General features: G+C 48.7%; 4 protein-coding genes across 4 annotated transcripts; 1 reads left to right on the top strand and 3 right to left on the bottom strand.

The window, feature by feature from the left end:
- Nucleotides 1-24: 24 nt before the first annotated feature.
- EDB91DRAFT_1131097 (uncharacterized protein) lies at nucleotides 25-1,050 on the bottom strand. Its single transcript, XM_041318639.1, has 3 exons — nucleotides 830-1,050; nucleotides 391-760; nucleotides 25-333 (listed from the first exon to the last, which is right to left on the bottom strand). The coding sequence occupies exons 2-3, from the start codon at nucleotides 721-723 to the stop codon at nucleotides 157-159; spliced, it is 510 nt and encodes a 169-aa protein (XP_041177677.1). The 5' UTR covers nucleotides 724-760; nucleotides 830-1,050; the 3' UTR covers nucleotides 25-156.
- A 144-nt stretch (nucleotides 1,051-1,194) lies between these two features.
- EDB91DRAFT_1131092 (uncharacterized protein) lies at nucleotides 1,195-2,579 on the top strand. The gene is made up of 5 exons (XM_041318638.1): nucleotides 1,195-1,481; nucleotides 1,572-1,747; nucleotides 1,802-1,990; nucleotides 2,044-2,140; nucleotides 2,195-2,579. The coding sequence occupies exons 1-5, from the start codon at nucleotides 1,355-1,357 to the stop codon at nucleotides 2,335-2,337; spliced, it is 732 nt and encodes a 243-aa protein (XP_041177676.1). The 5' UTR covers nucleotides 1,195-1,354; the 3' UTR covers nucleotides 2,338-2,579.
- A 3,935-nt stretch (nucleotides 2,580-6,514) lies between these two features.
- Nucleotides 6,515-7,053, bottom strand: EDB91DRAFT_334282 (uncharacterized protein). The gene has a single exon (XM_041326897.1). The coding sequence runs from the start codon at nucleotides 6,966-6,968 to the stop codon at nucleotides 6,654-6,656; it is 315 nt and encodes a 104-aa protein (XP_041177675.1). The 5' UTR covers nucleotides 6,969-7,053; the 3' UTR covers nucleotides 6,515-6,653.
- Nucleotides 7,054-7,575: 522 nt separating this feature from the next.
- EDB91DRAFT_1131081 (uncharacterized protein) lies at nucleotides 7,576-9,892 on the bottom strand. The gene is made up of 7 exons (XM_041318637.1): nucleotides 9,572-9,892; nucleotides 9,429-9,515; nucleotides 9,289-9,367; nucleotides 8,980-9,236; nucleotides 8,561-8,924; nucleotides 8,062-8,498; nucleotides 7,576-7,991 (listed from the first exon to the last, which is right to left on the bottom strand). Exons 1-7 carry the CDS (start codon nucleotides 9,742-9,744, stop codon nucleotides 7,862-7,864), a joined length of 1,527 nt encoding a protein of 508 aa, XP_041177674.1. The 5' UTR covers nucleotides 9,745-9,892; the 3' UTR covers nucleotides 7,576-7,861.
- Between the last annotated feature and the right edge of the window lie 4,368 nt (nucleotides 9,893-14,260).

Raw genomic sequence — 14,260 nt, 5'->3', positions numbered from 1 at the left:
TCAAGAAATTTGTTCTCACTCTCAATTAATGAACGTTGCCACTCAGTCTCGAACTCTGCATTTGCCAGCCGCTAATAATACATACAACCTCATCGCATAATTTATCTTACAATGTTACCTGATCGCCTAAACCTCAGAGAAACCGTGTTCTGCTGTTCAAGCTTCCCTCGTCCTTTTGCCCAATTGGACACCAGCCATGGCGTCTGCAGCCCGTGATTTGGAGGATGAAGCGCTTCCGTCATAATCAAATCCGTTGGGTTGAGAGCTAAATGGCTCAACCTCTAACTTGGAGGGATCCATAACGCGAATAGTGTGTGCGTTTAGTTGGTAAATCTACATCGTTGTTCAGCTTTTATTTTTCTTTCTAGTTTTGGATTCGGTAGTTCTTACCCGGCGTTCCTTCCAATTGAAAGCATGCAGAGTCGCCCTGATCATGACGAGAGTGCCGTGCTTGAGGTTAATGTACCACTCCTGAGGTGGGATCAAGATATTCTCCACATTCCTGATATCGAGCTGACGGAGTTTGGCGTTGACATGCTGAAACAGGTCTCCTCCGTAATCTGGGAGCACAGTAGGCTCGTAGAATGTGTTCGTCGTTATGGCACTCTCCTGCGTGGATTCTTTGTTACTTCCATTTACAGTTGCGTCAGTAGACTTGCTCTCAGCACCCTCATTAGTGTTGGCAATCGCTTTTTTGGCCACTCTTGGGCGCTTGCCTTGCATGGCTTGTTGAGTGCCTTTTGGAACCTTTGAGAATGTCAGCGCAATCACGTTGTTTATTTATTAAATCTCACTGCATATAATTGCTTGGTGTTGACCACGACAGGTCCAAATATTGATGGAGGCACGTATCGGAGTTACGTGAGGCGATGTGACGTACAGTACTGTTGTTGATGCCTTCCTCGAACAGCTCACTTTTTTTCTTCAAAACGTATGAAGACCTCAACCAGATGTCTATGTATGGGGCAAAATTATTTTGAAACAAATTTATGCAGTTGTTGTGGCTCGAGAGGTCAAATTTCAAATTCCAATGTTGTGGTTCAATGAGGCATCCATAACTGTACTATTAGTGTTTGCACTGCGCTAGTCCAGTCGTCTGACATTACGCCATCCAAATTACCAGATCTCGATCCTATACTTGTCAAGTTCCCGCGAATATGCCATTATGAGCGTGCAATGCAACTATTTCAGTTCACTATTTTCTCTAAGCGACATAACATGACAAGGTCCTCCATATAAAAAGGGGGAGGGCAAGAGACCCATTACCTCCTCCACAGGCTATATTGTACCTTTTTGTTCTTCCTCTTCCTCTCGCGGTCTAACTATCTTACCGCCTTTTTGAATCATATACAAAATGATGGACGCAGCAACTCCGGATCCCTCTTCTGCGTTGACATTCTCGTTGACTCCAAATTTCTATCGTTCGCCTTCATCATTACCTGTCGTCCTCCCCAATCCAAATATTACCCTCTCCAGCTATGGTGAGTGCAATTTGCGATTGTCCTGACTGGAAAAAGCTCCCCCTCTATTACTATATGGGATCACTGTAACTGATCAAAGAGCACTCCCAGAAGAGCATCTCTTCCCAGAAGCCCTTCGTAACATGCCCCTTTTAATGAGAGTGCTCTGTGTTTTCACACTGGGGCGCCCCGATCTTGAGGACGATTGGAAGTTGCTGCAATCTGACGAAGCATTCGAAACCATTCGGGCTAGGTCGTGTTCTATCCTCGTCAATACTATCACCACTGTAAGCTACCCGACTCCATATGAGCTGAAGCCTGTGCTGACATACCTCTAAAAGGCAAGTGTTCTTCTCGCTACAAGCGTTGCTTTCATAACCACAGGTTCTCCTGTGCCATTCTTTGATTATACATCACCTGTTCCCTACCTCATGCTCTTGATGTCACTCATGCTATCCATGATCGCAATTTCGACATCTGGCCTGAGCATGATACGCTGGCAACACATGGACTGGCAGTTGACTCAAGAAGTAAGCATCATCCTCGTTCTATCGATTACACCATCTAACCCAAGTATTACCAGCAACTCAAGCCAGGGGGCTACTTCGTCTGGTCCTACCTATTGTCAATATTCACCCCCATGTTATTCATTGGTTTGTCCTTCAATTTTTTAATATTTGGTGAGGTCCAGTACTTCAATGCTTTCTCTGGGCCCTCATGTCGTTCATCCCCAGCAATGTTAGTAACAGGATTTTGCTCCCAAAGCATGGTCTGCCGCACTGTCACCGCGCTCTGGCTGATCACGTATGTCGTCAATGTGGGGATGATATCAATGGAATTTCTGTGGAAGCATGCGAAAAGTCATAAATCACGCTGATCTACATACATTCCACCAGTTTTTTCCTTCTTGTTTTAACAGCACTGTACTGGCGCTTGTAGATACACACCTTGTTACAGCCCTCCTGATGTGGTGCACACAGCATCCCGGGTACGACACTCCGGCAGATACTGTGCACGATTTTTTGGCAGAGGCGAGTTGTAGATAAGTATGTACGTATTACAGTATATGGTATAAATCAGTCAGCTTCCGAATCGCAGAACTCCCATTGGATCTTTGACTTTGACCTGGTGCTTGGCGCGAAGCTAATCAGATCAGATAAGTATCGAAGAGAGCCGTCTTGGCCGCGGGAACACTCCGAGTTAACTTCAAACTCCACTGGTAATCCTACGACTCGGCCCGAGAAGTACTCAGTGCGACCACAAAACTTGGTGTAATTAGAACTTAGTGTACGATCGATTCGGCGTCGTTCTCAATCTTGGCGTGATTCTCGACGCAGGTCCTGCTAGCTACAATGACCGGTTTTCTGTTCGTAAGCCAGCCTACCAATAGACCATCAGGCATCAAACCCTGCACAAACTTAGTCTCCCCTAGTCAGACTATATAGAAGGAAGACAGTCGTTCCTTCTATTGCGCAAACTGAACAGCATGAAATCTAAATGAAATCATAATCACGGACGAACGCTGACAATATCAATATTTCTGCCTTCTATCCTTCGATTGGTCTGGCTGTGGGAGACCAGCTTGTCAAGGTTTTACAGCACTTTTCTAGTTCCACCTATACTTCCCATAATAATTAGTAAAGAGGACAGAAAAGCCCCGCCTGTCCTCTTTTCTAATATATGTAAGGACAAAACGTTTGATCCCGCGGAACCAATTCGCGTGACTCTCAGGCTGTCTGTGCTCCACATGAGCTCCAAATGCTGTCCGATTTGCTTGAGCGCTCTATCTCTACTCCTCCTTTTGCAATTGCATGCTACTGAACTCTACATGCAATCGTACGTTTCTCTCCTAACTGTATTCCTCTGCTTTTACCACGATGGCGTCTGCATGCTCATTTCACGGCGTCGTTGGTATTCAAAATGCTACTCGTTATGCTTTGGAGCCGAAAAAAATGTTTTGGAAAATGGATGGCTTTGTACCCGTGTCTTATGATTAAGAAGACGGCGTTGGTGATCTTCCTGTCTCCGTGTTACCGCCACTCTAGATGAAGACACCACGTTAGAACTTTATTGCGTAGATGTATGTCCATGCCTTTCTTCCCATCTACGTATCTCTCATACTCATCGTCAGAAGCAGTGCACTGTGTGCAACTGCATATACACGCGGACGGACTGCTCATTATATGTTCGGAATACCTGTAACCGAAGACAGCGCGGACCTACATTCCAACATCCATCCCTTTTCCGCACGAGCTGATCTCATTCGAAATGCAAGTGCAATCATATGGGATGAATTGCCGATGGCAAATAAAGCTGCATGGCAGTGTCTACGACAAACCTTTCGGTGGAATTCCACTCATCGGCTTGGGCGAAATGTGCGTGTTCGCATCACCGCTCTTCATCGCAGATTTGTCGAAGTTCAGATTCCTCATACCGGAGAGATACATTGCTTGCCTCGGATCACGTTCACGTTCAATCCAGCACGTTCAGACCGGACTGTAATTCGCAAACAGTTTCCTCTGCGACCTGCCTATGCGACGACATTCAACATATGTCAAGGGCTGACGCTAGAGAAAGCCGTGCTTGACTTGCGCACAGATTCGTTCGCACACGGACAGCTATACACAGCACTATCGAGAGTGCGATGTCGACGTTGACGATGGAAAACGTCCGAAGGTGTCTAGTTCCAGTTCCAGACGCTTGACGTCGGTCCGACGTCAAGTACTCCGTCCATCACACCGTCCAGTACCGAATCAGCCAATCATTGACCAACGTTTACTGAGACCATGGAGTAACGGAAACTATGCATAGTACCGTATATCGCGTCTCCAGTTTTTAAGTCAGAATGGCTGGTGCGCTAATCTATCTGTATTCTTCTCTTTCACCCAATGGCCGCATGCTATTCCCCGGAGGTGCGCTTTGAAAACGTAGAAAAACCTGCTGCATGACTGATATGATCTGGGCTTTCAAGTTCTATGGGACTAGCTGAACAAAGAGCACTTGCCGAAGAGCATTCCCTCCCCGAAGCCCTTCGCGACATGTCCCTTGTAATGAGAGTACTCTGTTTTTCGCACTGGAGCGCCCTGATCTTGAAGACCATTGGAAGTCGCTGCACTCCGAGGAAGCATTCGAAATTGTTAGGGCTAGGCTGTGCTCTATTCCGGCTAACACTGTCGCCGCAGCAAGCTATTCAACTCCCTGCGAGTTGAGACAGGCGCTAACATACTTCCACCTAAAAGGTGGGCGTTTTCGTCACTACAGGCTCTCCTGTGCCATACTTCAACTGTACATCTCCTGCCCCCTATTTCCTGCCCTTTATATCCCTCATGCTGTCCATGATTGCAGTGTTGACATCTGGTCTAAATATGCTACATTGGCTTCACACCGACCGGCAGTGGACTCGAGAAGTAAGGGTTATTCTTGCTCTATTGCACCAGCTAACCCACATATTATCAGTAACTCAAGCTAGGCGGCTACTTCGTCTTGTCCTACCTGTCATCAATGCTCACCCCCATGTTCTTCGTTGGCTTGTCCTTGAATTGTTTCATGTTTAGTGAGTCGCTCCAGTAATTTGGTATTCTTTCTGGGCTCTCATGTATTTCATCCCCAGCGATATTGATAGCAGGCTTTTACTCCCAATGCGCGTTCTGCCGCACCATCACTACGCTTTGGCTGGTCCCATACGTTGTTAACATTGGGAGATATTGATGGAATTTGTGTGGAAGTATGCAAATAAATCACGTTGATCTACATACCCCCAGCAGTTTCCCCTTTTTTCCTTCTTGTTTTAGATGTGGTGTACTACTAGTAGCGCCTCCCCGATGTGGAACACGGTATGCCAGGGTGTGCAGCACTCCGCGGTGTACTTAAGTTGTAGAGACATGTACAAGTATATGTATGTAGTATGTAGCTTTCAATCACAGCTCTGTGACGGTTGGCGTAATCGAAACACCTGTGCGTTCAAAGTTTATAATTATGCGTCAAAATTTGCTGCAGCTTATACTAGTCCTAGCTACTACTTACTGGCAAGGTCCCAAATGAAATTTTCGGCAAATTCATGGACCACGTGATCTCGCTAATGGAGATTCTTCATACTTACTATCCATCACATTTTCCAGGCCTGAGATCTGAGATCTCGTGTAACACTACATCCAACTGCTGCTGGCGCTCTGTGATGTTGGTACTGATGAAGCTTGGCCCCCATGTCCAATAATGAAGGCGCTGACGATGGTAACATAGTAGTGGTAGTAGTGTATCCAAGACCTCAAGGTTGAATATTGCAAGTGTTGGCCGCTGGATGATAATATCTACAGACTGCTGTCAGAGATGTGAAGAACATTGTAATACTTGGAGGTGCGAAGAGAGATATCCTACGAGGCTGATGATACAAGTCCATGAAGCCCGAAGTATTGCTAGACCTGTGCAAATTATCAAGACTCTTGGGGTCGTAGCGCTAGTATTTTTTTGAGGGAAGAAATAAGGGTACGGTACTCCGCTCGCTGCTTATCTGTCATTGTCACTCCGACGCCGAAGACCAAGTGTCTCCAGGAGGCAATTCGACCGTGAAAAAAGCCTACCACTCCTCATGAGGCCACAGCGTTATTTAATCGATATGCAGTGCTTTAACTATTTAGCTGGGGGCAAGTGTAATTTGGGGAGTGATACAACATTGAACGCGTGAGATCAGACGTTTGTGTCCACTGACTTGGGGTCACAAATGATGCGGAAGTCGTGTGCTTGAATGGCTTCAAGACCTGTGCGTCGTAGAATCGTGCGTATATGTTCAACGAGGAGAGGTTGGGACATAGTTGGAGCAAGCGGGGGATTACATTCGAATGAAGCATTGTCATGTTGACATTTGTGAGTTGGGCCCATATGGCATTGAGGGGAGGTAAGTGGTACTTAAACGTTAACCACGGATCTCTTATAGAGAGTCCGCAGAGTGGACAGTTGAGATATTGTTTGTGCAAGAGCTGGACAAGTATAAGGATCAGGTATGTTTGTGGCCAGCTCCGTAAGTGATATGAGGTCTGCTAACAGAAGTTCGGGTCTGGAGGCGTGGTGGGAAAAACCAATGTAGAGAGACGAGGTTTGATTGATGCTAAGGCTGAAGACCTAGTGTCGTAGCTTCAAGATCTGCGTGTAATCAAGTCCTTGGCACCAGATCACTAACGAGAGTGGAAGTCCTTGTGATCACGCGTCCCAAGAGAAAGCTCTCCGCTCCCAGTTGGCGTCCCAGTTCCCGTACATGCCGGATTGCACAATCAGCCTGCACCACAGATTGGGTTCGCCTATAGCAACCTCCCTCCACAATCGGCATATTCTGGTCAACAATATGGGAGCTCTGAACCTTGATGGGAACGAGTGATAGAAACAACAGTAAAAAATTAAGGTTAGGATTTTAGTTGGCAAGCGCCAGAGAGCCGATCCAAATCGCATGTACAGATTGACGGACTTGATGATTTTTTTCCTGCTGGACGAGTTTCCCGTGAAGAATTTCGATATCATCCATGACTATTTCCACGCCCGAGATCTCACCAGACACTACATCCAACTGCTGCTGGCGTCCAGTGATGATGGACTTGATGATATTTTTTTCCTGCTTGACGAGTTTCCCGTGAAGAATTTGAATACTATCCATGACTGTTTTCAGGCCCGAGATCTCACCAGACACTACATCCAGCTGCTGCTGCCGTTCACTGATGATGGCGCTGAGGGGCCGATCCTTGAGCTTGATGACAGATCAGTTGGTACTGGGGAATTTGGCTCGGGAGTACGGTGTTTCGAGTTCTGGCATCTGGTGATCGTCAATATCGCATCTGATAAGATCTGATAGCATCCGCATAGACATACAATTGCTTGTGAACGTAGCTGAAGCGAATAGTTACAAGCCTCATACGCAAGTACCTAATAAAACTTGCTACTTACGATGTTCTGCAGTGCACCAGTGATATCCGAGGCCGGGGAGAGATTGACTCGTGAGTTGGCTTTCTGCATGTTTTGCCAAGGATCCAGATGAATATGGCGGTGTTAAGCAGGAGGTGACCGCATTCAGCTGTGTCATTCTGGCGGCTTCCAAGTTGCGGAATCAAAAGCGCCGGTGATCGACCAGAGATTCTCATCATAAACAGTCCATGAATTGAATCAAAACACAAAAACACAAATGACAGACGAAAATCATCAAGTAAAAGAAAGCATAAAGCATCAACACTCAAAAAAAAACATTAAACCATCCATGCATGATATCGTGACCCGCACCTCCAAATCTACTCTCTCGCGATCGCATGTACGCGTCCACTCCTTCTGTCATTAATATGAGCACCCCTACCCAAGGACCAAGGCCTCTATGACCTCCGTGGGCAACGAGCCGGCAGGTCTAGCAGCGAGGCCAGTCCCCGATTCTACGAAGACAACGACGACGCGTCAGAACACGATGACTCGTTAAGCTCTTCTTCCACAGCTTTTCGGCCTGTAGCTGTTAGAATGGGAATTCCGGAACTGATATCTTTCTCAAAGTATTGGGGTATAAATCTGTATATCGTTCGGTCAGATCAGCACCAAACAAAGACTCGGAGAAGAGGAAGAAGAATAAGAGACTCACTGGATGCCTTTCTTCTTTCGTTCTCCCGCCTCATCCCGCTGCTTCTGTTCAATAGCAAGCTTCGCTTTCGTAGCTTCCCCATACTCCTTCGCAAGCAATCGAGTCGTCACCGGATCCCAGAGCTTTCGGCTCTCGATAGGAAGTTGTTGCTCTAGCGGGCGAACCTGCTTCGGGACCACAAACAACGTAGAAAGGTCTACGAGAGTCGCGTATTCTGTTTCTGATAACGAAGGAGAGGATACCGATGGCGATGAAGCAGACGGTGTTGCAGCGGTCCGCCGCCATCGTATTTGGTTCCGCCAACATCCATCAAAGACGGCTACGACGCGGGATGTAGGGACGTGCTTCACTTTCGTCCACTCGTCGTGTTCTATGGATTCTTCGTCGTACGTATGTATCACGCCCTCGACCAGGAAGTGCGCGCGGCCTAACCATGACTACCACGCCATGTGAGCATTCCTATAAAAGAGCACACCTCACAAAGAAGAAAATAACACACCTCTTCCTTATACTCGATCACAGCACGGTATGCCACTCCACCCTTACTCCCAGAACACGTCACGATGGTGCTATCACCCACAGTGATATAGAAGCTCCCTCGCAAGATGCCGTTCACACTAGCCACGGGGTGCGTGATGTGGTACTTCTCCCCCTTGCCCGGGCCAGAGGTGAGGTCGATGTAAATGCCCTTGTTGAAGGACCCTGGTGCGACTCGTACGGCAGTACCGCTTACCTTGGCACTGATCTGGTCGATACCTGCCATTTCCACCCCTCGCGATGGGCATGAGGCGTAGTATGCGCTTACTGGAGGGTGATGAGAGACCTGCTCGGTGACGTATGCGATTCGAATATTTTCATCGTTTCTTACGTTTGGGGGGGAGAGGGATAGAGTAGGAAAGTGCGGCGTCGCCGAGGGACGTGGGAGCTGTGCTTGGAGAGGCTTTGCCTTTGGAAGTGAGGCTGAGGCCGCTGAGTGTGCTCTTTGAGCTCTTGCCACTGCGATTGCTCTTGACGCTGACAGTCTCGCTTAGAGTAGGGGGTGGGGTGACGGTGGTGTGTACGCGGAGGATTGGGGGTTGGGTCGGGTCGGAGGAGTATGAGACTGGGGGTACGTCCCAGTGGGCACGGAAGTGCTCGCCGAGGACGCTGTTGTAGGGCTTGCATACTTTGCCGTGCTGCAAGACAGGAATCAGTTATTAGAATACGCAGCGGATGAATTATACATACGACGAATTTGAGGTCCTTTGTGAATATGAAACGGACGACGGCTAGTATGCGCTCAAAGGGATCGTTGGAATCGTTGATTCTATGGCGCACGAGGACGTCAGCGCCCACCCACAGCCACAACAAAGATTCATTGTACTTACGCGGCGAAAAGATCTGGTCTATCGAGGTAATGCCAGTACTCGAGGTTAGGAAGAGGCTCGAGGAGGGATGCAGGGAGCGATAGGCGCCTTGACGAAACTGTCAGTCAGTGGCGCGGATGAAAGGAGCAGAAAGTGAGACAGACATTGCAGCGATGTCCTTTACACCCAAACACTTCTTAACTAGCTGGACTATCATACTGAGCTTTCCGCCTTCACCGGTGTCTCCAGAGTCAGGCAAGGAGATGGTTGGCTCGGATGGTTCGTCGTCTTCCAAGACCTCTCCGGAGGGTATCTTGATAACTGCTTCATCAACCATGATTGAGAATTCGGATGTAAGTAGAGTAGGAAAGAAAAAAAGAAAACAAGGAATTAGAATCGGGAGAACCACACGAGTGTTGCAAAGAGCAAACACGTGCGCCAGTATGAGTACAATAATATGGGCGCTTATTTACAGTAGCAACCCTCAATCGCAAATCCAGCACTCAATTGCAAGGCTACGCAAGGCAGTTCCATACGCAGCCTACTATGGTCACTCTCGCTCCAAGTACTCTCCATGGCGCAGCAAACTCTTATCAAGGGAACCGAACAAGATGAATTCATTCAGTGCGCGTGAGATGCCGCGAGAACTTGAGCACGCAATGCTGCTTCTAGGGTACTGGGCTTCGTCTGGTAAACCAAAATATCATATTACCACGTCAGTTCGTGTATAGGCACCTATTTGCAATATGGGGAGGAGGGCCTCCACATGTCCTCGAGATTCTCCATTCTGAAACTGCAGTTCTATGACGCCCATGTAAGGATATTTGCAATACGGCAGAGTGTTGGAGCAACGTTGCCATCACTCAGATACCACAAACGCCCCATTCAGGAATCAGCAATGCAGTACAAAACCCTAATCCAAATCAGAAACTCATACCACAGGATTAACATACGACCCCTTCATACCCTTGTGCTACTAAGAAGCAGGGACCCAAGGTCGAATATTTGGACGAGTGCCGTCAAGCTCAATCACTGGTTCGAAGAAAGGAAGATGGCCGCGTGGGCTGTAGTCACAGCGAACTAATCGAAATGGAGCAGAATTGCGTGTTTATTTACCTCATCATCATATCTAGCTGTGGGCATTGCCGCCCGGGCGCTTGTTTCCACTCTAATGAAGATAACAGTCGTTCCTTTTATATGCTTGTTTCAGTGAACGCCTACTCGTTCGGCAACTGCATACTACCACCATCCAACGAGCTTCCTGAAACCGATTGAAGCATCCATCCTAACCCAAGCAGTTCCTGGAAATTATCACTTGTCTCTCCACACTTACCTTTGGCCCAGAAAATCTAGACCTTGAACATTCCATTGACGTTTTCGTACGTCGTTCCTTAAGATAGCCATCGCCCGTATAATTTCTTACTCCTACTACGTCGTCAAGCCTAGCTATGTGTTCATCTCGCAATTGTGCCTCGGTGTATAATCAACCTCTATCAATGAGTGAATGGGACCAATGTCAGTATCCCCATCTCTTACCTCACATCTCTCTGTCTGACCCCATCAACAGTTTCTCAATTATCTGAAGGAACCTGGGAGAAGCTGTCCCGCGTTGCTGTTAAGGGTGCTGAACATGACTCCTGAGCGCCTGCCTCATCCAAAATGTTTGGAAGGGACCCGGGTAGACCTTCTCAAGTACATCCATGGATTATTAGACAACCGAGAGAAGAGTCGAATCATTTGGCTGCATGGCACGGCAGGTGTCGGAAAATCTGCCGTTGCGTTCACTATGGCTCAAAGGATGAGAGCTCTGAAAGTGACAGAGCAGACACATCGAAACTCGGCTCGCGGGGACATTCTTTTTCTCGCGCAAGCACACGAAACGCAGCGCACCTGGTTATTTCTTTGCGACGCTTGCCTGTCAGCTTGCCAGCAATTTTCCCAGCGTCCGGAAGGATGTGAACGAAGCTATCCGCGAGAGTCCTGCGGTTCTAGACCCCGACAAGTCTCTTCACGACCAGATGAACGCCTTGTTTCTCAAACCTCTCCGGGCCCTTCGATTCCGACTGCGCGAGTGTCTACCTCTGATGTTTGTTATCGATGCCCTTGATGAATGTAAACCTGAAACTGTTGCGCATCTTCTCTCCCTTCTCGGCCAGGCTCTTCGTGATCCTGAGCTACCTGTGATCCACATTCTGCTCACGAGTCACTTGGAAGACCATATCCGGAAAGTCATTCAGACAGAAGAGATGCGCCTGCTAGTGTGCGAGATACCAGTTAACACTTCCGGGAAGGGCGTTGCTACCACCATCTCGTTAGACGGCGTAGATGTCGACCATGACATTTACGTTTTCCTGCAGCATTCCTTCCGAGAACTGCAAGTCGCCGTCCCGATTTCCCACAGCCACCAAGCGATCAACTTGCGCGGCTGGCGAGCCGAGCGGGGAGACGTTTCATCGTGGCGACCACGATGGTCAACTTTATCGACGATCGAGACAACGATCCCCGCGATCGGCTTCAGCTCATGCTCGAGCTTATAAATGATCTGCTACCAGGGACAGAGGTGTACAAGTTATATGACTGTATTCTCTCCACATGTGCTGATCCCTTGCGGGCACACATGTACTTGTCTGTTGTGGTTGCACTTGCGGACCCTCTGCCCATCTCGCAAATCTCGAAACTTCTTGGCCCTGGTAAGGGCAGCGATGTCGAGACAGCACTGATGCAGCTACGGTCTGTAATAGATATTCCTACCGACAGCAGTCTCCCCATGAATATCTATCACTCGTCAGTGCGCGACTATGTCTCAGACCCCTCAAACTGCAGCCTCCCTCAAGTACAGCCCATCTCATCGACCCACTCCCTACTCGCTTATTCCTCTCTCCGCCTCACGATCCATGACATTCCAGCAAGCACAGCCCTCCTGGATGCACTCTCAGAATTGAAGGGACACAGTCAAGCTATGCCACCCCACAATCCCCGGAGCTTACAACAATCGTTAGCCTTCGTTGTGGAGCCACCGGAGCCACTGCATATTCTCAAAGGTCTGGTGGAGGTCGCGGTTCGGGTTTACAATCCTGGCTGCGGACCCCGGACGGGCGTGCATGGCTGCAAACCCAAGGGGGGAAAGACTGGCTGTGGACCCAGGAGGGTGAGGACTGGTTGCCCACCCGTACGGGGGAGGACTGGCTGCAGACCAAAGGGGGAGAAATATGGCTGCAAACTGAGAGTGGGCAAGGATGGCTGCAGACCGGGCGAGGATGGCTGTGGACTTAGAGACCGCGAAATGTAACTGGTGACCCTGACGAGCAAAGTTGGCTACACGCCCAGAGTGAGGACTGGCTGAATACCCACAACGGGCGAGAGTGGCTGCGCACCCAGAATGTGCAAGAGTGGTTGCACACCACCGGCAGACGCGAGTGGCTGCGGACCTCGAGCGGGCGAGAATGGCTGGTGGCCCTTGGTGGCCGAGAGTGGCAGGTGTCCCATAGCCGGCGAAGATTGGTGGAGAGTAAGATGCGAATGTGGCTGGAAACTTACCAAAGGTGGGATTGGCCGCATATCTGGCGCGAGAGGACGTGGCTAACGATCAGCAGCGGGCGAAAGTGACTGCAGATTCAGAGTGGACGAATTTGGTTGCATACCTCGGGCGGGCAAGGTTGGCTACAGACTTTTTTTTTCCCCCAGTTGGACTGCAGATGGATGGACTGAAAATGGCTAGGGGTATTTAGTTGGCTCGGACTTTCTCAGTGGCTGCAGGCCCAGATCGGGCGAGAATGGCTGCAGACCAGCAGCGGGCGGGAATGGCTGCAAACTCAGAGTGGGCGAGAGTGGCTGCAGACAGCCCCATGGTCAAGCATGGCAGTCGATTCCTGCTGCGTCTGTCTGGCTGACAATGGAGGACTTCTCCAGCACTTTGGAAGCAATCGAGGAGTACACAATCATCCCAGAATCGGCTTTACTGTCAACTTTTGAAGCCGTCCAGCAGTTCAGGAACTTACCGGATTTTTGATGTTTCCAGCATTCCTTGCGGTAAAGCCTCAGGATCGTTTCACCTCTACGTTCTCGCAAGATGACGTTCTACCAGACATGGAGATAATCCATGCCATGATGGCATTTGCGCTTTTCGCAAACGACGCACGGGAACGAAGTCGATCAGCTTCCGATGCATTCAAGTATGCATGTCAAAATTGGGCCTTCCATTTGTCAAGAGTCCCGAATCCATGGGACAAAACGCTAGACCATATATTCAAGGCTTTCTGGAATCGCCATCCCCTCTCCTGGCTCGAAGCCCAGTGGAGTTTGAAGGGTCTGTAGTCTTGTCTCGTAGTTTTATCCGAAGGACAGAAATTTGCGAAGGTGTGTTTTTCAGATGCTTTCCGCGGCTCAGTACCTGATTTTGCAAACATAGGACCATCTCCTCCAAACTCCAGGATCATCTCAGTCAATAGTCTGAAGCTGTCGGTTTTACGCAACATGTCACGCTGTCTTGTTATCATTTCTTTATTTGATATTGCCTGAGTATCTACCTAGCGTTGATGCGATTTTTTTTCTCTGGTTGCAGTAGATCATACGGAATCGAGGTCATCAGACAAGGCATTGCTTCCATAATGTACGCCCTCCCACTTGAAATATATGTGCGTTAGGACGATTCATACGTTTTAGTTAGCTGTACACCACATATGCCAACGTAGCACGTCAAAACCAACGGGACCGTAGATATTCACCACCCGCGCCTCAAGTCTATAACAAGTGGTCTCTGTGGAAACTCGCAACAGCAATGGTATCTGATGTGAATGGAGGCATTGGCTCCGTGGAAGTGGGAGTATCCCTGCGTACGGAGTGCTAGTTAATGG

Source organism: Suillus paluster (genome assembly GCF_016628075.1).
Source record: "Suillus paluster strain FC165 chromosome Unknown EDB91scaffold_23, whole genome shotgun sequence".
Lineage (NCBI taxonomy): Eukaryota > Fungi > Basidiomycota > Agaricomycetes > Boletales > Suillaceae > Suillus > Suillus paluster.
This window is presented reverse-complemented; position numbering and strand designations above follow the sequence as displayed.